A 23,328-nucleotide genomic window follows, 5' to 3' on the forward strand; every position below is an offset into this window, starting at 1 on the left:
GTCCACATTTACAACAGCAAAAAGCAAATTAACCTGTTATTCATCTCTTTATGACTTTTATTGGATGATGTTTTGCTTAAATTGGCTATAAAAATTTTTCTGCACAATAATAATTGCTGTGCTCAGACAACTTATCAAATGGAAATGCTTAGGAAATTTTCTTGAGAAATAAGAAATACCATATGGGAGAGAAACAAAGCTCCCCCTTTCTCTTCGTAACTCTAGTTTTGTTCCACTTAAAATTAATAGCTGGTTTCTTTTAATGTCCAGTGTCTTTCTGAATATTTGACTATTTATTTTTGCATGATGTATTCTGTACAAACTTCTTTCAGCAAGCAAGGGATATTCCAATATAAGAAATAGTGAATTCTAAAAGTGTCGAACCATATAATAATGCAAGCATGTTATTTGCTGACATAAATGCAGCAATGTGTAACTTATGTGCAATCCTTTAAGTCAAAATATGTAATTATTTAACTTTTTTGAGTCAGTTGGGGTTGACATCTTTTAGAAAGATTCTTAGCTTAACTGGTGATCTATTTGACCTTTAGCCTTGGGATCAATCAGAATCGATCTTCTGATGCTGGAAAGGCCTTTTCAGTGCAGTTTTCTTTGCTACATTCAAACCTCTATGCCACAGTTAAAAGTGTGAGGTGATGCACTTTGGTAGGAAGAATAGAAGCACAGACTAATTTCTAAATGGGGAAAGGCTTTTGAAATCTGAAGCACAAAGGGACTTGGGAGTTCTGGTTCAGGATTCTGTGAAGATTAACGTGCAGGTTCATTTGGCGGTTAGGAAGGCAAATACAATGTTAGCATTAATTTCAAAAGGGCTCGAATGCAGCAGCAAAGATGTACAGCCTCAGTAGTATAAGCCTCTGGTCAGACAGCATTTGGAATATTTGAGCAGTTTTGGGCCTTGTATCTATGGAATGATGTACTGGCATTGAAGGGTGTCCAAAGGACGTTTACAAGATTGATCCTGGGTTTAAAGAATCTCTCTCTTAGGAGAAAAGCTGAGTAGGTTAGAACTGTACTTATTGGAATTTAGGAGAATGAGAGGTGACCTTCTTGAAACATACAGGATTCTCACGTGTCTTGACATGATAGATGTGGAACAGTTGTCTCACCTTGTGAGAGAGTCTAGGACAAGACGGCATAATCTCAGAATAAGTGGCCATCCATTTTAGACAGAGTTGTGGAGGAATTTGTTTTTGAGAGGCTGGAATTCTTTACCACAGAGAGCTAGCATATTTGGATTATTAAGTATATTCAAGGCTGAAATATGTATATTTTAATCAGTGCCGTAATCACGGTTTATGGAGAAAAGACAAGAAAGTGGAATTGATTATTATCAGATCAGTCATCATCTCATTCAATGGTGGAACAGACTCTGGGCTAAATGGCCTGCATCTGTTACAAAATCTTAGTCTACTCAGTGATATTAACGCTGGAAATGATTATGCTCTGCATGAGTTTAAGTCAGGCTTTGTATTCCCTCAGGGATGCTTTGGATGTGCTTGTACGCAAGCAGTCGTATATGTCATTTGGTGGGTTTCCCATTGTTTATTCAGTGTGCTTTACAAAATAGAAAGCGCTTCTCTGTTCAACATGTCAGGTCAGAAGTGCAGATCAGAAGCACCTAACAGTTGAGAATTGCTTCAAATTTAGCAGAAGTAATGTCTAGAGGTCTGCTGTACACTGCTGTACCATTCTATAGTCATGCAATTTTCTGTTTGCTTTGCTTTTGCTACTTTGGTTTAGGCAAACATTTGTGTTTCACTAGTGTTAATGAATGTGATCAATATGTGATAATGACCAGGTAATCTCATGATATTGATTGAAGGACAGTTTTTGGACACCAGGGATAGCTCCCTGCCCCTCTTTAAAGTAGTGCCCTGGCTTAGTTTTCATCTATTCCAGGAGGTGAATGGGACTTCAGTTTCTTGTCTTAATCAAAAGGCAGCACCTTGGACAGTGTACAGTTATCTGCACTGGCATGTGTAGTTTTATATTTGTATGCTGAAACCAAGAGAAGAACTTGAACCCAGAGATGTATTGTCCAAAGGCAAAATTAGTATCAACTAAGCGACAGCTGACACTGGTGCAGCATATAATGAATGATGAATTATTCCTTTGTAAAAATGGATCTTTGTGTCCTAAACAACACAGTCTACTTATTGTTGAGTAGACATAGTGCAGAGGCCATTGGGACTTAATTCCTCAATGAGCAGACAATGTAGTTGAGATTGTTTGTGGTTCACTATTGAATCCTTCACCAGGCTATGAGTGAGAAGTTATGGTGACGTACGTGTCTTTTCCAAATACTATTACAAAGTGGTTTTATTAAGATGCATATATTCTGGTTTGAGGACTGATCATCTCGGTTGGCTAATTGAACCAAAATCCCTGTTCAAGTTTAGGTAGATTTGGTGCTTGCTGACTTGCCCTACCCAAAGTACAGAAATCCTGGCTCTTTGCCTCGGTTAGGTTAGTAATTACAAAGTGTTTGCTTTAGGAGTAGATTTTTTTTCTTTACGGAACATTGTTTCTGGTATTTTAAATTATTTTCACTCACTCATTAGAAAGAATTTTGAAAGAAATGAACACCTTACAAGTGAATTTAAAGGACTATGAAGATAGTGCTGAAGAGTGGGACTAACTGGGTAGCTCTTTTTTTCTAGACCTGGCACAGACATAGTGGGTCAAATGGCTTCCTGTACTGTAAATTCTATGATTTTTATTTTGCCCAATCACTACAATATATTTGACTAGCATTTACTTGCTTATAATTATTTAACAGAAGCTCTAATGATAAAGTTATCCATTGCTTTACTGAGGAGACAAAAGAGAGAAAGTTTGGAAAGCCATTGAGCTTATGCCACTTGGACAACAATGGAGATAATTGTATATACCATGAGATGTGGCATAATTATGATGAGGTGAGAGTAAAAGCTGGCATTGCTTAGTCTTTATGATCTTGGTATCTTTAATGATGTTGATTTTAATGATGTCATTTTTAGGTGATATAAGATTAGAGGGTGGCGAGCAGATGGCATGGAGGAGGCAGAAGGTGAAAATAGAGAGGTGTGTTGAAGTAAGGAGAATGGGAATGAAAATATGCAGGAGTTGTTTTTAAATGCTAATTATTTTTAAATGCTAATTATTTTTTATTTATGTGAATTCAGAGGCAGTTAGACACCTGGCATGACATTTTTCTTCCAATTCCATAGCACTTAGTTTGAATATTATCATGTTCTAATATTCGTGTGCACATTGATATAGTGAAAACAAAAGTAAATGGTGCTCAAACTGCAGTACTTTTCAATGGATTAATAATATTTGTCGACCCTTTGGGAATATGACTGACAGTGCTAAGATGTTGGATGACGAGAGAGTTATGGCTGATTCAAGAGGGGAAGTGCCCAAAGACATGTGAAATTGGAAAGATTGAATGAAGCACTGAGGACCAAAACTTAAAAGCTGAGCTATCACCTCTCTAGCCACCCAACCTGGACCTCTATGGCAGGCAGACTAGAAACACTTCACTAAGGCCTGTGTTCCAAGTGCGGTGGGCAACCTAGCTCCCCAAAAACAATGTCCAGACAGTCTCACCCAGGAATTGCAAATTGCAGTCAAGAACATATAATTACAGAATAACTTAAAGGAAAATATAGAACAGATTAATGGGCTCTGGTACTTCTCTGAATCCAAGGGGTAATCTGTAATTCTAATTTTATCCTGGTAATTTGAAGACTTGGAAGTTCCATTTTAGTGTTAGAGGTGGAGTTGCAGACATGACTTGAGATCCAAGTCAAATCTCAGTTGCTCCCTTGATAGTGTCAAATTCTATAAAAGTGTGATCCAGAGTAATATAAAGTGGGGGTAGGGCTGTTTAATTTTGACATTGGATGAGAATGTAAAGCTAGCTTTAATGATTCACCCACCCATTTTATGAATCACTTAATTTTCATTTTCATTTCCATCTCTCGCAAATATAACATTTTTACAGTACTACTCCAAGTCAAAATTATTCATCAGGAATATGTCGCAGACCTGCCAAGCATTATATTTGAGAAAATTAATTCTGAGTAATTACAAATATCCATTTTTATGCTTCTCAGGATCTTTGGAAGTAATGAACAAGACCAGGAAGATAATGGAGCAAGGAGGAGCCCACTTCACAAATGCATTTGTGACAACACCCATGTGCTGCCCTTCAAGATCATCCATGCTGACAGGGAAATACGTCCACAACCATAATACCTACACAAACAATGAGAACTGTTCATCTTCCTCCTGGCAGGCCACACATGAACAGCGGACATTTGCTGTGTATCTGAACAGCACTGGTTATAGGACAGGTATGTTACTGAAAGAAATTGCAATCCTTTTTATGATATTAGTGATAAATCTTAAAGAATCTGAATACTTGTGTGGAGAAAAGCCCTCTTTATATAAAATGAAATTGTGACATGGAAATATTTTAACTGTGGTAAAATTTCAATAGAAGAGCAAAAGAATTTAGAAAATTAAGTAGTGTTTATGGAATGTTCTAATTAACAATGTAACAAATAAATAACCCATATCTAGGAAATGTATCACTTAAATGTGTAAAAATTCCAGAAGTTGCTTAGCTGAAAGTTTTTTCTATTTATTATTGGTTGAAAGATATGCCTAAACAACATGGAAGTAGGGGTGACAATGGATTATTATAATGGTACAGGTGTAATTTACCAAATAACCATCTAAAATGTAATTTCAACTATAAACTCTCAAAAACCCATGCAAGTTAGACTGAATCTTAAGATATTTAATGTTGTTTGTTCTCGATAACTAATTGTAACTATACATTGAGCCAGATGATTGATATTTTAGAACCATCTGCAGATTTGATCTGGCTTCACTAACAGATCTTTACTAAATAACGACAGATTACAATTCTTTATTTAGAAATATAAAATCTTCTAAAGCGGAAAGAAATTCTAGTGCTTTGCCAGTTTGGTTAAAATGTAATCTTCTGAAAATGAGAGCACCATGTATGTCAATTTCGAGTTGATAATTTTCACAGTGATCCTATAATCATGCTAAAATCTTATTTGCGTGCTGTTGGTCTGTTGTTCAGGCCAAAGTGGCTTCAGTTCCACTATAATATTATTAATTAAGAGACCTTCCACTGGGATTGGTTTTCAATTAACAACTTGATCTATTCTCCCAGTAGCTGGCTAACTCAGAGGACCAGCAAGTCAGCACTGTCAATAGAGAAGCAGATGCAAGGAGAGAGAGCATCTTGATGTGGAGGCACTCAAAAGATGGGCTAAAAAGAATTCTCCAGCCTAGGCAACTAGGCATCAGCATCATCAACGGAAATCTGTAGTGGTGCCTTTGGCGCTGTGGGGCAGTCGTTTCCACAAAGGCCCTATCCTTGCCCTAGGAGTCTCATGAAAGTAGAACCTGCTAGGGAGGTACCTGGTGGACAAACCAGGTTGGGTTGGGTGCCAATTTGAGGCTTGTAAAATTCCTGCCATCTATTTAAGTGGCATGGTGGCTCAATGGTTGGCATTGCTGCCTCACAGCGACAGGGACCTGGGTTCAATTCCACCCTTGGGAGACTGTGCAAACTCCACACAGACATTCTCCCCGTGCCTGCGTGTTTTTCCTCCGGGTGCTCCGCTTTCCTCCCACGGTCCAAAGATGTGCAGGCTAGGTCGGTTGGCCATGTGAAATTACCCATACTGTTCAGGGATGTGTAGATTAAAGTGGATTATGGGGTGGGGGGGGGGGTTGGATCTGGATGGGATGCTCCAAGGGTTGGTGTGGACTGGTTGGGCTGAAGAGCCGGGCTCCTCATTGTAGGGAATCTATGAAACTATCCTACTAATGGGACATTTAATAGGACTCAGTGGGTGCCCCTGTCCATTCAGTGGATGGCCAAGCTTACTACCATTCCTGCCTTTAGCAATGTTCTACGGTTGTGGGAACCCATCTGGTTTCACTCCTGATGCTGTTTTCCACCCTGACCACCTCCCAGTCCAATATGAAAAGGTTGATTAAAATGCAGTCCAACAGGACAAGTGCTGGCCTGTCCTCTGCATTATTGTAAGGTTTATTTGCAAACAATCTCATTATCCCTCATTCTCTAACAGCTGTCTCCGCTCCACTGACCACTCCTCCCACCCCCATTTCTTAATTCCAGGACAGAATTAATGAATATCAATTGTAAAGCCCCATGTATTCAATTTCCATTTTTTAAAGCCTTTTTAATCCAGGAACATGAGAAACTTTTGTGAAAATCTGTACAGGCTTGACTATCATACTTGAATCTTTTAATGAAGGGACTGCAATAGTTACTGGCTTTCTGTGAATTTAGAACACCTTTGACGTACCCAATAAAAGGCTAACTAATAACGCTGAGGTTCATGGGATCAGAGGGTCAGTGTCAGTTTGATTTTAAAACCAAAAGTTGGCTGATCGGCAGATATCAGCAGGTGTTGGTAAGATTTGTCAGACTGCAAGATGGCAGACAATCGTGCTCAAAAACTGAAGTTTCAGATTCAGTAAGGATACAAAATTTGGAAGCATGTCAAACAGGATGATACTGACCAACTGCAAAAGGGCATAGATAAGTTAGCAAAATGTATAGACGAGGGACAGATGGAATTTGATGCAAAGAAGAAGAGTTGATGCAATTTGGCAGAAGGGATATGTAGAACCAATATAAATTTAGTGACGCAGTTCTAAATAGCATTTCAGAACAGAGAGATGGACAGTTTTATGATAATAAAATGTGAGGCTGGATGAACACAGCAGGCCCAGCAGCATCTCAGGAGCACAAAAGCTCACGTTTCGGGCCTAGACCCTTCATCAGATGAAGGGTCTAGGCCCGAAACGTCAGCTTTTGTGCTCCTGAGATTCTGCTGGGCCTGCTGTGTTCATCTAGCCTCACATTTTATTATCTTGGATTCTCCAGCATCTGCAGTTCCCATTATCACTGGACAGTTTTATGCATAGCTTTACTAAAAGTGGCAAGATATTTGAGAAACTAGTTAGAAAACCGTACAGATGTTGGGCCTCCTAAATAGAGGTGAGGAGTACAAAGGAAGAGACTATGCTAAACGTGCCTAAAAACCGGAATAGACCACAATTAGTGTTGGATCTAGATTTTTTTTAAGAAGCGTGTAAAGGCCCTCGAGGAGGTACAAAGGAATTTGACCAGAATGATTTCAAGGAATGTAGCAAGTCAATTAGGTTGGGGAAGTTAGAAATGTCCAATTTGGATCAACAGAGGCTGAGGGAGACCTGATAGAGATGTAAAAGATAAGCTTAGACAAAGTAAAGTAAGAAAATCTGTTTCCCATCATCTGATGGTAGATGGATAAGAGGCATAGATTTAAGTTTGTGGGCAAGAGGAGGAACATTTTTATGCAACAAGAGGTAATGACTCGGAATTTGCTGCCTATGAGCATGAGGGAAGGGAATTGGATAAGTAATTATAAAATACAAAGTTGATAGCCCTGAGGTTTGTTTACTTCAAGTGCTTACAGTGATGCAGTCGTGGAATGGGAATAATTCGGTTACGGTACAGTGTTGGCATAGACTCGATTTAGACGAATGGCCTCCTTCCATGCTGTTATGACTACCTGACTGTGGCAAAAGATATGACGTGGCCATAGCTAAATTAGTGTGTGAAATTATTTCCTATTGGCGATGTATTCTGGTCTTACTGGAAGCAGAGAGTGAAAAACCTGGAATGGGTATGATGGTAAAATGTGAGACTGGATGAACACAGCAGGCCAAGCAGCATCCCAGGAGCACAAAAGCTGACGTTTCGGGCCTAGACCCTTCATCAGAGAGGGTTCTGGAATAAATAGGGAGAGAGGGGGAGGCGGACCGAAGATGGAGAGAAAAGAAGATAGGTGGAGAGGAGAGTATAGGTGGGGAGTTAGGGAGGGGATAGGTCAGTCCAGGGAAGACAGACAGGTCAAGGAGGTGGGATGAGGTTAGTAGGAGATGGAGGTAGGGCTTGGGGTGGGAGGAAGGGATGGGTGAGAGGAAGAACAGGTTAGGGAGGCAGAGACAGGTTGGACTGGTTTTGGGATGCAGTGAGTGGAGGGGAAGAGCTGGGCTGGTTGTGTGGTGCAGTTGGGGGAGGGGACGAACTGGGCTGGTTTAGGGATGCGGTGGGGGAAGGGGAGATTTTGAAGCTGGTGAAGTCCACATTGATACCATTGGGCTGCAGGGTTCCCAAGCGGAATATGAGTTGCTGTTCCTGCAATCTCCCCTTCCTCCACCGCATCCCAAAACCAGCCCAGTTCGTCCCCTCCCCCCACTGCACCACACAACCAGCCCAGCTCTTCCCCTCCACCCACTACATCCCAAAACCAGTCCAACCTGTCTCTGCCTCCCTAATCTGTTCTTCCTCTCACCCACCCCTTCTTCCCACCCCAAGCCGCACCTCCATCTCCTACCTACTAACCTCATCCCACCTCCTTGACCTGTCCGTCTTCCCTGGACTGACCTATCCCCTCCCTACCTCCCCACCTATACTCTCCTCTCCACCTATCTTCTTTTCTCTCCATCTTCGGTCCGCCTCCCCCTCTCTCCCTATTTATTCCAGAACCCTCACCCCTTCCCCCTCTCTGATGAAGGGTCTAGGCCCGAAATGTCAGCTTTTGTGCTCCTGGGATGCTGCTTGGCCTGCTGTGTTCATCCAGCCTCACATTTTATTATCTTGGATTCTCCAGCATCTGCAGTTCCCATTATCATGGGTATGATGGTGACTAATGATTCTAGACAGACCTGAAAACTCCCAAGGCTAGCTGCGTAGTATTAGAATACACCAGGCCTAGCTATATTCACACCTTCGAGTTTAACTTTTCTATTAAAATAATATGAAGATGTTACTGGTATTACATTATAAATATAGTATTGCATAGCATTCATAAATATAATTACAGAAAATAGTCATCATTTCCAGTGGGCATTAGAAAACTGCTTGGCACATTCATCATCCACAGATGCTTGGTTAGTTCAGCTCTTAGAAGGCTTTCTGAAGAATGTTAGTTACTAAGATCAATCTAAATACCATACAACATAAAAATCTATTGTGTTGCTAAAATGAGTTCAGATTCTTAGCAGATAATTCATATCTAGACAGCAACTGCAGTACAGTTTTCTCCCTGTAGATATGTAGTAAGCATCTAACCTTGCTAGTTTCAAATAAAAGGCTAAAAAACATAACTTTTTTGGCTTTCAACCAGATTTGGTATTCTGTTGTAAATAAACCTTTCTTGCTGCATAATGGGACAATAATCTTGCATTGTGCATGTAGCACAGAAACAGGCCATTACTCCAATCATTCCACGCTGGCGTTTTTGCTCCACTTGCATCTCGTCACATCTTTTCTCATCTACAAATATCATTGTAATACTCCATTGCTTTCTCCCTCATACGTCTGACTAGTTTCTGTTTAAATGTATTTACACTGTTCATTTCTACAACTGTGGCGAGTTCCACATTTTAATAATCCTCCTAAGTGAAGGGGTCTCTCTTTACTGTAAGGAATGGGTAGCTGGGAAAATTAGGATATTATCTTTATTGCCAAAATATAAGCAAATATTAAATGAAGATCTGGAATGGGTTATATTTGTTAGAGTTGAATAAAAGTAAATATGATAGAAACGAACAGAACAGCGGAATGATGAGAAATGGAACCTGAAAGTGAACAGAAATTATTTACCTGAATATTTACAAACTGTAATATAGTAAATTATGAAGCTGTTCCAAATAGCCAACTAATTTTTTGACTGCAATTTCAGCTTTATTTCGGAGTCTGTTTTGACTTACCTTTTAATATTTGCTAGTTGTTCTTGGACCATCTTTTTGACTTGGTTCCTTTAGTTTTGTTTATATAGTTGCTTACAGGGGATAAGGCCTGTAAAGTTCTTTGCAGATTTGCATCCACATAGCTATTTTTTAAAGTTTCAAATATGAGATGATTGTGTTGCCCCCTGAATCAGCACGTACCGTCTATTCCTAGTCGCCCTTGCAGTGCTGGTGGAGGATGAGCTGCCTTCCTGCACCAGAACATTTGGTGTGGATACACCCACAATGCCATTAGGGAAGGTGTTCCAGGATTTTGACCCAGCAACACTGAAGGAATGACTATATCTTTCTAAATCAGGATGATGTGTGGCTTGGAGAGGAACCATCATGCGGTGGTCTGCCTAATATCTGCTGCCCTTGTTCTTCTTGGTGTTCATGTTTGTGGTTTTGAAAAGGAACGTCGGTGAATTTCTGTAGTGCATCTGAATTTCTGAAGCAACTAAAGATGGTTAGGGCAAGGACACTCTCCCAAGGACGACCTCCAGAGATGTTCTTTAGCTGAGATGGCTGATCTTCGATAACAATATCTTCCTAGTGCTAAGTAAAACACCAACCAGTAAAAGGTTTTCTCCCGAATGCAGTTTTGCTAAGGGTCCTTGATGCCACACACAGTTAAAGGCAGCCTTGATGTCAAGTGCAATCAGTCATGCAGGATTCAGCTCTTTTGTCCATATTTGAAATAAGTGCACAACGTGTGGAGATCTATCCCCAGAGTCTTTAGAAAACCAACAGTTTAGCCAGCCTAGATCTTTGCAGATCTGGATCAGCTCAAAAATTCAATTAGGGACTAACAAAATGCTTGGCTTATGGAGTAAAAAAATTAGTTGAAATTTTCTGTTGCCTTATCTTGCCATGTTTGTTTCATTCGCCATTGTTATTCCATACTGTATGATATCACTAACAAGCAAGTTAGCAGTTTTGCGGGTGGGCAGGAAAGGGGAGTGACTGCCACAGTCCTACCAACCATGATGGCTTTGAACAGTGGAATAGGCTAGCAGGGTAGAATGACCTGCTCTTGCGCCTGATTCACATCATATTACATATTTTCTGCTTCAGCATAAAGTTGTTCATTATATTTAACATTCCAAGTTAGAAGATATTGTTATCGAAGATCAGCCATCTCAGCTAAAGAACATCTCTGGAGGTCGTCCTTGGGAGAGTGTCCTTGCCCTAACCATCTTTAGTTGCTTCAGAAATTCAGATGCACTATAGAAATTCACCGAGGTTCCTTTTCAAAACCACAAACATGAACACCAAGTGTTACCATACTTAACATTGTGATCACCCTTAAAAATCAGGCTGTCGTTGTACACCAAGACCAAACAATGGGAAACCTTAATCCTGTCAAAGCAATTGGATGAAATCAGGGTATCTGATGTTGTCTTTTATTATCTAATTTAGTTGCTTAGCTTATAAACAAGTTTAAAACCGACGCCAGTCTTTTAGTAAAATAACAATGATTACTCTTGGACAACTAATTGTCCCTCGTACCACTGAAAATGTAATTTTCTACAGACTCTAGATATTGGAAAATATAAAGTTTTTACTTTTAAATAGTTTCAAATTTGAGAAAAAAGAACTCAAGCTACCTTAATATATATAGATTTTTACCAGCTATCCTAATGATACTCTATTCTAGCTTGTTTAAAAGTCTGTGCCCAGTTCTTCCATTTTTATATTTAATTGGGCCCCTGCCGACATTTCTTTTGAGTCAATGCATTGAGTATTTGATTTGCAATGAGATTTACCATCAGAGTGTTTAGTCCTTTTTATGATCACACAGACATTTAAAGGTTCTCTTAAACCTTTGAATTTAAAAGATAATGCTTAGTAACTTCAGCTAACAATTACTGAAATAGCAGGGATCATGTTTCCTTTAGTATACAGAGACGACCACTTGAAAAAACCCCAAAAGTTTTAGTTGTATTTTATGAGGCTGCTTTTCGTTTTATTTGGTATGTGATTTTTTTTAAAATGGAAAGCTATCTTTACTAAACCCACTTTTTCTGCTTCAGCATAAAGTTGTTCATTATATTTAACATTCCAAGTTCTGATAGCTGAGCATTATGAATGAATGAATAAGTTAAATTGAGTGAATCATTGAAGTGAGCATCGAGCTATGCCACCTGCATGTTTTGCATCATCAAAATTCTTGATTGGAGAAAGTGACGGTTCCTCTCAAAATTGCAGTCAGAGATGCATTCACAGCATCATGGCTAGTTCAGTTATACAGGGAGCAGGGGAAAATTGGAAATCAAAAGTGATAATGGATTCTATATTTAGGGGAGCAGAGGAACTTAGATAATCTAGAAATTAATATAAGTATTAAAAACTGGATGAATTAACAAGCACAACGTGGGATACAGTCGGGGGTGCTGAGGGATGTAGAGGTCGTAATTTTGGAGGTATTGGCCTTTGTTTTCCAATCTGCCTTAAATACTACAGTAGTGCTAGAGAATTGGACAATTACAAATATTATCCCCTTTTTCACAAGGCCATGCTGACAGCACTATTGAGTTTCTCGAGGATTTTCACTTGATTTTTATTAAAGGGAAAGTAGGTCTCTTTTTGCTTGAACAGAATAAGTGAAGAGGATGTTCCACGCTTACAAAGTTATGAGGCATTTTTATTCGGGAACTCAGATGAAATTATTTCTACTGGTTAGTGACTTGGCATGTAAGAACCCTCATTTTACACAATGAGAAGGTGTAAAATAGTTTTACACTAATGGCTGAGCCTTACCTGTCCTTTGGGGACAGCTTATGAGAGAGACAGGATGGCAAAATGGTGTAGGCATCTGGAAGAATAATGTGGAAAACATCTTGCCTCTGTGGCTGTCTAATTTTGGCAGTGGTAGGAAGGATAACAGGTAAGCCTGTCGACCTGGAGCTCAGTTGAGCCACCTAAATGACCAATTAAGGGCCATGTTCCAGCACTGCAGGCACTTTGCCAGCAGCAGTTGGTAGGTTGCCATGTGGAAATAACACTTGGTGAAACCTGGCAGCTACCCAATAGGCTCACGTAAGTGAAACATTCGTTCCAGAATTCTAAGACCCACAGAGGATTCACAGCCAGCAATGACCACTCCTACTGTGGGGGTCCTGCCTGTTGGCAGAGCTTGCCAGGCACTGAGCCCTCTCCAACTACCTGTAAACCACCTTATCCCTCTTTGACTGTAAAAATGCAATATGCCCTCATCCTACAGATCTGGTCCCAGCAATGACCGCCACTAGTGGTGGTGTGCTGCTGAGCTGCTAAACTTCAGATCTACTGATTGCACCAACTGCTCCTGGGAGTGGATCGCCATCCTTACTCCAGGTCAGCAGCCTCAGTGAGTGTTGATCACCCAGCTGGTGCTTTGGGCAATATGCCTTCCTGTGTTAAACTGTGTGCTGAAGCAGGATTGCCTTTTTGAGAGATAGCAGTGCTATCATGCCAGAACAATTCCAGCTAAGAGTTCTTAAACACAAACATCTTACTAGCAACAAATACTGGAAGATCCAAAACAGCTTTTAAAAGGTAATTGAATCTTTCAAAAATAAAATTCCAAATGGGTATGGGTAAAAGGCCTCACATTAAGGGCACTAAATCAATAACTCCTTCAGGAAATCAGACCAAGAACAATGGATCAATATCCTACGCTGCTGTAAAATTCTGCCGCTCTTTACTTTTTAAAGTTATTTATCACCTGTGGTTTTAATGAAATTAGGGTCAGGGCCCCATCTCTAACCAAGAATATGCTTGCAATTAAGTTTTTCCACAAAATCCACAGTTTATTTTTAGCATGCGCGTAAAAACACTTAAGCTGCAATTTGAACTGGGAGAGTGAGATCTGGTACATACCGCATGTTAATACAGTCCGCAACACGTATCTTACCCAATAGCCAGAAATTTTCACTTTAGTACATTAAACAGGATTAGCATTCCATTCATATGGAGGATATTGTTAATGATATCACCTGTGTATTTCATGCTACCATTCAACCATAAAATGTAACGTACACCCTTCAAATATCGAAAAATGCTCTTCATATGTCAACCACAATAAAAACTAAAAACTACCTAGAGAGCTACAGAAAAATAAGGATCTCCCAGATTAACTACCTCCAAGATATAAGACATTGTACCTTTGCTTTAAATAAAAATGCCATAAATAGAAAAAACCTTATCAACTGATACCTTCATAACATCACAATCAAAATTGCGTTCAAGTTCAAAATGGAGTTTGAAGAACCATCTTCTCACTTAGGAAATTTTAGAATAGCTGTCTCATGTCAACAAGTCATTGATGAATTATCTGCTCCCAAGCTATCGTAACTATTATTACTGGGGATGTACATGTTAAACATGCAGGACTTGAAGACTACCTACTTTTTATTTGGTGATGTTTAATGTTCGTGCCTCATGAATTCCTGTACTTTGTTAGATCAGTCTATGTACGTACTGAATGGTATTACCTTTTGAGATAGGAGACAGCATCACTGAGCAAACCAAACAGAGGCTGAAGGATTGTGGCTCATGAGCGTGCATACATACTGGAAATACGTATTTGCCTGGAGACACCCATTGCGTGCAAGGTTGGAGGATGGCACTCTATTTGCTCAGCTGTGATGGATGCCTGCATGGCTACAAGTGTATCTTGTACACTCACTGGGTCAAGTCTATCAAGAAATTGGCATTCCTGCTCAGTCCAGACCGGGGACTCTTCGATACCCCTCCGCTGGCCAAAACACAGAAATTGGATTCCAAACATAATCCATTGTAAACAAATCAGAATACAAAAGAACATTCTTTTTAAAAAATGCCTTTTGTTGTCTTGGCTTAGAACCGACCCACAACTCCCTCACACCTGGTGGTCAGAAATCAGGCTATTGAGAGCCTGCAAACGATTCTATTTCCTTGTAGCACCAGAAAAACCAAGGAGTTTCTGCTTCAGTGGGTCATCTTGGTACACTACCTCGCAGCTGGTTGTCATGTGACAAGAACAAACTTGAGAACAACTCATGACGCCCAATGCATTTCTATTTAAACAAAAATGAATTGATCAACAATAGAAAACTTGCTACTCTGTTAATGGGAGTTTCTCAGCAATGTAAATGCACAGCTTTTTGATTTAGATTTTATTTAATTTCCGCTCTTTGTATTACAGCTTTCTTTGGAAAGTATCTGAATGAGTACAATGGCAGCTACATTCCACCTGGTTGGCGTGAGTGGGTTGGATTAGTAAAGAATTCTCGGTTTTACAATTACACACTCAATAGAAATGGTGTAAAGGAGAAGCATGGATTTGACTACTCAAAGGTACTTATTTTTAATCAGCATACTTGTCAACCAGTGACTATGGGCAATGAGTAGCTGAATTATGCATTTTGTACAAAAGGAAGAGTTCAATTATATACAGCATTGTGACTTAAGTGACTTAAAATTTCTGTAACACACTTAAGCATTTTGCAGGCTTGTGAAATTCTTTTCTCATAGAATTAATCCAATCTTGAAAGTTGCATAAATTACTATTCAGCTTTAAAATACAATATTCCCAGCTAGATTCTCAAAAAGTACAAGGAAAGTGAATTGAATTTCACATTCAAGTTCCTTTGCTTATTATTACCTTCACAAAACACACAGAAAATCTTAATTCGCCATAAAGATCTAAGAGGAGCAATTATGCCCCATACTATTTTAAAGCCAAGTTCAGCATTAAGCAACTATTCATAACTAAAGTTGCAGGTGAAATTGAGCTAACAAGGTGCAGAGCTGGATGAACACAGCAGGCCAAGCTGCATCTTAGGAGCAGGAAAGCTGACGTTTCAGGTCTAGACCCTACTCACCTTGTTTTCTCGGATTCTCCAGCATCTGCAGTTCCTATTATCTCTAGTGAAATTGAGCTGCTGAATGGAATGATTGTTTCTTGCTCTAAGTACTTTTGTCTTTTAGTTTAATCACTGCAACTGACCATGGGGCATGAGCTTCTATCCAAATACATAAGCCCTGAACTCCGTTGAGCTGGAAATGAACCCGCTATTTAAATAGATAGAGGAATTTGGAACAAAAATGTTTACACCCAGTCTCCACCCTTTTTTGTAGGTTATAAACTGGAACAGAAGTGAGTATGTACATAGTGTAATAAAGATCACGGTAATGTTATGGCACAAACCAAATGCTTTCAGAAAATGGTAGGGAGATAGTCCAGATCCTATAATTTATCTTATTTAAAGGTATATGTACAGCTCTGTGCTCCCAGATGTGATTCACGTAGTCAAACTACTGGGCTTTCGGCAAAACACTTAACTGTAGTATTAGAATTCAAATACAGACAATAAAAGAATTCACATAAGTTGAACTCTAGTGAGAACAAATTAATATATTATTTAACTATTCCTCAACAACTGTTCCAATATAACAGCGTCTCGTAAACACGCCCTTGGCAAAGGCAATCAATGAAACAGATTTCCGTCACTTGCAATTTTCGCCAGTACCGGAGAAAGGAAAAAACTGAAAGTGTGAATCTAGCAGCAGGGACAAAACTCAAGCTGCTTGCAGCAACAGAGAACAGCTTCAACTCCAAAAATGCCAACTTCAGCTGAAAGCAAAAATAAAACCTGGATCTGTGTGAGCCTGACTCCAACCACTTGTGCTTCTTTTGAAAATTTTTGAAACAAAGAACAAAATTGCTTGCTCTGCTTTCCATGGAGCAGATTCCTCGGCATCAGGTTTACAACACCTCCCTTCAAGAGAAATAGAACAGAACAAGTCCCTCTTAAAGGCACATTTTGACATATTGAATTGGTGGAAAAAGATGTGACAGACAGGATGATGTCCTTCAAAGTTGTCGTCATCTCCATAACCACTGTACTCCTGCACAAAATTTCTTAGTGCCAGCCATCTTCAGCTGCTTCATCAATGATCTTTACTCCACCATTAGCTCAGAAGTGGGAATATTCACTGGTGATTGCAATGTTCTGCTCCAACTGCAATTCTCTAATACTGAAGCAGCGTCCTTATGCACCAAGGCGAGGCCCACATTGAAGCTTGGGCTGGTACTGGCGAGTAACATTCCCACCATACAAGTGCCAGGCACTGATGATCTCCAAAGGGAATCTAAATATCTCCACTTGACAGCAGATACACAGGATCACCACCACCTGCAAGTTTCCCTCCAAGCCACTCACCATTCTGGATTTAGAAATATATTGTGCGCCCTTCGCTGTCACAGAATCAACATCCTGAAACTCCCTTCCTAATGGCACTATAGCTGTGTATGTGTATCTACCTCCTCAATTGAGTAAATCACTCACCATTAACTTTGAGTGGAATTATGGATGCTAATGTAAATTGGATTAGCCAGCAATGACATTTCCCGTGAATTAATGCGGAAAGGAAACCAGGCATTATTGTTAACTAGCCTCTGTTCATTCTACAGATTTACAAAGACATGTTTCCCTGCACAGAACAATCAATTTTCCATTGGGAAACCCACCAGTTGGAATGAGAGATGTAACATTTTTCAGACTACCTTCTGCTGCCCAAGTTAAATTGCAGCAAGTCACTACAAAAATGTACATCCCACCAGCGTTTTAAGTAAGTGACAAGAAAAATCAAAGATGTTACAGCCACTTACTTCAAAAATTGCTGGTATATCTAACCCTCATTGTGGAAGGGGCAGAAAAAATGTTCTGTCCTGTCCCAGCTGTAACTGTAAAACTATCATGTAAAACTTCATCAATCTCTTTCACAATTCACGTGGGTGGAGTTTGGGGTGTAGGGTTGATCGGTACAAATTTTCACCTTTTACCTGAAATGTCTCAGCATTGGACTGAGACTAACTGAAAGTGGCTGCGTGCTATATTTGGAAAACATCACAGGAAGTTCCTACCGGAAGCCTTGTGCTCACTTATGTTTCACAAAACAATAAAAAAAATCTAAATACTGCTGCCCGAAAAATTTTCTTGTTTTAGAAGTCTCATTGGATTTCACCTTACTCATGTTAGGACTGCTGATCCTGAGCTACAAATGTCTTTGCAATTAAGCAGTGACTCCAGTATTTAAGAGAAAATTTAAAATTAAACTGAAATGGAACGGATGCCATCAAGTTTGCGACAGGGTTACTCTCTCTCCTTGAGTCTTGTGGTAGATTCAGAGTACAGTGAGATGCCATTATTAAAACTCCTTCTTTAAATTCCGTAAAAGGTCAGATGAGATTAATGTCTAATTTTTATCTCACATTACAACCCCTATTTATTAAGGTGTCACTAAATTTTCCCCACGAATGAAGTCAAAACTGCATTTTCCTTTCAGCATCAATTCTCTGTCATTGCATGTTTTTCCTTTTCACAAAAAAAATTACTTGTCTAATTACTACCATAAATCTGTATAATATTAATGAAAAATAGGCTGATAGTGCTATCAGATTGAAAAATCAGTACTGCAAAAAACCAAACTTGCCAGTTATTGAGAAATGCAAAAGCAGTTTGGCTAATGGTCTATTTGCATCATTAAAATGTTATGTTCTAACCTGAGAAACAACCTTAGCCTAGTTAGGGGAAGAAAATAAAATTCTGTCAGCATTCCTCAAACTTGTAGTTTGTTGATATTTCTGTATCATTTATACATGTACTATTCACTGAGCACAGTTAGTGTTATCATTGCTGTTTTGCTGTAGAGAAAGACATGTTTAATAAAGTTAACAAAGTGTGGAGCTGGATGAACACAGCAGGCCAAGCAGCATCTTAGGAGCACAAAAGCTGATGTTTCGGGTTTAGACCTTTCATCAGAAAAGGGCGATGGGGAGAGGATTCTGAAATAAATTAGGGAGAGAGGGGGAGGCGGACCGAAGATGGATAAAGGAGAAAATAGGTGGAGAGGAGAGTATGTCGGGGGGTGGGGGGTGCGCAGGTAGGGAGGGGATGAGTCAGTCCAGGGAGGACGGACAGGTCAAGGGGGTGGGATGAAGTTAGTAGATAGGGAATTGGGTGTGGCTTGAGGTGGGAGAAGGGGATAGGTGAGAGGAAGAACAGGCTAGGGAAGCGGGGATGAGCTGGGCTGGTTTTGGGATGCAGTGGGGGAAGGGGAGAGTTTGAAGCTGGTGAAGTCCACATTGATACCATTGGGCTGCAGGGTTCCCAAGCAGAATGTGAGTTGCTGTTCCTGCAACCTACGGGTGGCATCATTGTGGCACTGCAGAAGGCCCAGGATGGACATGTCGTCTAAAGAATGGGAGGGGGAGTTGAAATGGTTCACGACTGGGAGGTGCAGTTGTTTATTGCAAACCAAGCGAAGATGTTCTGCAAAACGGTCCCCAAGCCTCCGCTTGGTTTTCCCAGTGTAGAGGAAACCACATCGTGTACAGCAGATGCAGTATACCACATTGGCAGATATGCAGGTGAACATCTGCTTGATATGGAAGGTCATCTTGGGGCCTGGGATGGGGGTGAAGAAGGAGGTGTGGGGGCAAATGTAGCACTTCCTGCGGTTACAGTGAAAAGCCACTTTCTATAGGTCTGCCACTTGCTGCAAACAGCAGTAGTCATGCTTTTGCTTTATTCTCATCTTCTTTGAAGCTGCTGATATTTAGACTTGAAAAGAATAACATTGGTTTCTTAAGTATTGTGCATGTTTTATGGTTAATTGATCTGCTTTTTTTTGTAATAATCCTTAAACAATTCCAACCAGTTCGGCCCAACAGGCACATTGATAACGTGCTGTAATTGGAAAAAGGTTAACCAATCCCATTAGGAAGCAGTTGGCCAGTTGCGGAAAGCACATTGGATGAGTACCACACTACAAATTTTGAGTTAAAATACATCATTTAAAGTCTTTTTTCAAGATATCCTTTTAAACCCATCTTTGAGCAAACCTTTACGCAGCCTGCTAAGCAACTTCATTTTGACTCAACATTTTATGATTGTACGTCTGCGAAATGCCTTTGGACATTTCTGTCCAGTAAATGTATGAATATAAACAACTGCTGTTTAAGACCATTTAAAGAATAGAAGCTGACCATTCAACCCATTAAGCCTTAAGCTGATTGAAAGAAGAAATATTGGAAGGACAGTAGGTAAAAAAAAGTCTATCAAGTGGAGTCCATTCTACAAACATCAACCAGTTTATTTCTCTTGGTTATGTTATTTCTCTAGGTTGTGTACCTAGGGCAGCCAACCCAGGAAAACATTCAGAGATTGTGACAGGCACTGTTGGGCTGTTTATATTTGCTTCAGTGTTACGGAACTTTGTTGCAGTACCAATTAAGGCAGAAAGGCCAACCATCCCTCATCTCTCTCACACTTCCCCTGCTTCATCTTGGTACCACATGCTTTTGCCACCAACACCCAATACCCTTGTGCAGTTCATGCTGAGATATTTCCCCAAGCAAACTGCACCCAAAACTATGCCTGGTCCATGCCCTTTGTACAGGAGTTATGAACCCTATTATGACAGGTTTTTTTTCTGAAGAAAGGGTTTAAACAGTCATTCATCAATAACTTGCCATAACGTTTCAAAAATACTCTCTTCTTACTGGAGGGCAATAAAACTGTTGATCCACCAGACCCCCTCAAGCTTCAATAGCTGAAAACACAAGGTATTTGAAACCTCTTAGCCTATTAATGATTAAAGATTGTGAAATTGATAGCAGAAATCAGAGAGCCACAACACTCCACTGGAATAATGACTATCTGGATTCTCGGCCAAGATTGCACGGAAAATTGACAGTAAGGGTTCTAGCCACAGAATGGGTGCACCAGATTTTTTTCTTTTTTTTGGCCATTTTATCCATTTCTTTGCAGAATGAGACTCCATTTCCTCTAATGTTCTTCCCCATCTATTCTGAAAGGCAGCAGAATGCCCCATCGTGGCTGCCGTCTGTCTTTATAAAAAGTGCTCCGCAATCAGCAGCCACCTCCTGGCAGAGTTTGGCACCAGCTGTTGGGGGCCCAGGTTTGCCACTAGTTCACTTAGTGTGAATGCACATAAAGACAATGACCTGTGAACAGACAGTTGTGATCCAGGATTTATCTTTCTCCAGTTTGAAACATGAAGAGGGCAATAACAGTCTGGTATTATTTTCTCAGGACAGAGATTTTTCAGTATTCAAAACTCTAAAATAAGTAGGCCACTGAAATCTGGCACTATGTCTGACGATATCATAAATTCTAGAGATTAGAGACTGTGGAGTGAGCGGTTAGCACTGCTCCTCACAGTATCAGGGAGCCTGGTTTGATTCCAGCCTCCATGCAGGTGTTCTCCCTATGTCTGTGTGGGTTTCTGTGGGTGCTGTGGTTTCAGACTTATTGTTGTACCTAGGTACATGTGACATTAATAAGTCAAATCAAAACTCCAAAAATGTGCAGGTTAGGTGGATTAGGCATGCTAAGTTGCCCATAGTGTCTTGGGATGGCTAGCTTGGGATTAGCCACAGAAAATGCAGGGTTCTGGGGACTCGGGTAGAAGGTGAGTCTAGGTGAGATGCTTTTCTGGGGGTTGGAAGTGGGGTGGGGTGGTGGGTTTGGTGTGGACTTGATGGGTTGAATGGCCTGCCTTCGCACTGTGGGGATTCAATGATTCTAAGAGTTGGAGCTTAAATGAGGAAAAGTACAAAGTCAGCTTAGAATTAGCGACTTTGCTGCAGTGATGAACTGGAATGGACTCCCCCTGAGATGCTTGTGATAGGAATTTTGTAAGAATATGTCAGATATTTGAGAATAAAAGGTATTTATTTTTGGCATTTGTCAGATAAACAGTTGTCTTCTAAGGTCACCGAGATTCTATCCATAGGTGCAAAGACTTTTATTTTAACTGAATCCAGTTAAACATGAATAAAGTTTTCTCCCTTTCGTCCATTGTTCACAACTATAACAAAACTAATTTTTTTGATGGACATTAGAAACTTTACATATTTGGTCCTGATATGTTCTCCATTCTCTCCTGTCATATATAGCCTAGCAAGAGCTGAATTCCAATTTTTTCCAATTTTCAAAAGGTGCAATGAACTTCTGTTCTAATTCTTCATCTTCCATAGCTAGATTCACCTGATTTTAGTGTCCCTCGGGAGAAATTAGTAGAACGCGTAGCTCTTTGAGCACTTTGTTAGATTTTTCTCCTTCAATGCAATGGGACTGGCTGAGAAGAATTCTTTCCTCCAAGCAGTGTCTTTGGAATTCTGCTCCTCAAAAGGCAGTGGGAGCAGTCGTTGTATATTTTTAAGACAGGATAGACAGTTTCTTGATAAGCAAAAGATGCAAGATTATTCAGGGTAATCTGGATGTTGTGTAATTAGTCAGCCATTGTCTTAGTGAGACTCAAGTGACCCATTGCTCCTCTGACGTCTTATGTATAGATGAATGTTTGTTTATTTTGCCTCTACTGGTGTTGTTAATTAATCTAGCAGAACTGCTGATGTTTGTACATCATTTTGTACATGAAGGGTCTAGGCCCGAAACGTCAGCTTTTGTGCTCCTGAGATGCTGCTTGGCCTGCTGTGTTCATCCAGCCTCACATTTTATTATCTTGGAATCTCCAGCATCTGCAGTTCCCATTATCTTTGTACATGATTTGTTGTTTTTCTTGTCTCTGTGTGCAGTTTCTTTGTGTATTCAGCAGTTTTCAAAACAATGAATGCCCAACATTTTTGGATAATCTATATTGGATGATTTGCACTTCTGATATCTCCAAAACACAGCTCGTCCTCTAAAAATGTTCATTCCAGTGCTCAGCTTCTCGCCTCTAAATCTTGACTTTAATGTTTTGGCCCAGCCTCAGAAGTACACAGCGTGTAGAGTTTGGTGCTCTGGTCTCAACCCAGATTTTAGCACGAAAGCAGAACAAATTTAGACCTAAAGATCGCTAATGTACCTTGTGGCCCCTGGTGCATCTGTGCCTAAGATGTTTGAAGGCACGATACCATGGTCTGTTGTACTGTTCAGGCCCAATCCCAGTAAATATTAGGTTCTCTATTTTACACAGAGAGATGGTTTTGTTATGCTTCCTGATCATTAGTTGCAAGGGACACAGTTGAAATCTGACTCAACCATCTGTCAATTGCCAGACAATTAGACATTAAATAAATCAATCTAAATTAGGATACATTTGGAGAGTGTGAATACTATGAATTGACAATTCATTTAGAGTATCATGCTCTCAAAACATCTGTCAAAAACATTTTGTTGATAGTTAAATTTAAAGAAAAATGTGTGTGAATTTCTGTATAGCAGCCCTTCAGCCAATTATCATGGGAAGCCTGATTAGAAGAATGACTAGATGGATACCACATAGATACAAAGTGGGAGCAAATGTAGACCATTTAGTTGCTTGACCATATTCTATCATTTAATAATAAGATGGCTGAGCAGTTTGAGTTTGGAAATCCCATCTATCCCTGATAATCTTTTAAATTCCAGCCTAATGAGAACCAATCTCCACCTGCCTTTTTAAAAAAGAAGTATCGATCAC

General features: G+C 40.0%; 1 protein-coding gene across 9 annotated transcripts in view; it reads left to right on the forward strand.

Annotated features, from left to right (window-relative positions):
* The window catches only part of LOC125461299 (extracellular sulfatase Sulf-2-like), a 299,570-nt gene that overhangs the window by 204,860 nt on the left and 71,382 nt on the right, over positions 1–23,328 (forward strand). For all 9 annotated transcript variants that reach the window (XM_048549894.2, XM_048549900.2, XM_048549899.2 and 6 more), the window contains 2 exons: positions 4,125–4,364; positions 15,035–15,186. In XM_048549894.2, coding sequence (XP_048405851.1) covers positions 4,125–4,364; positions 15,035–15,186 — 392 coding nt within the window. The remainder of the gene's footprint in view (positions 1–4,124; positions 4,365–15,034; positions 15,187–23,328) is intronic.

This window comes from Stegostoma tigrinum, chromosome 19, assembly GCF_030684315.1.
Source record: "Stegostoma tigrinum isolate sSteTig4 chromosome 19, sSteTig4.hap1, whole genome shotgun sequence".
NCBI lineage: Eukaryota > Metazoa > Chordata > Chondrichthyes > Orectolobiformes > Stegostomatidae > Stegostoma > Stegostoma tigrinum.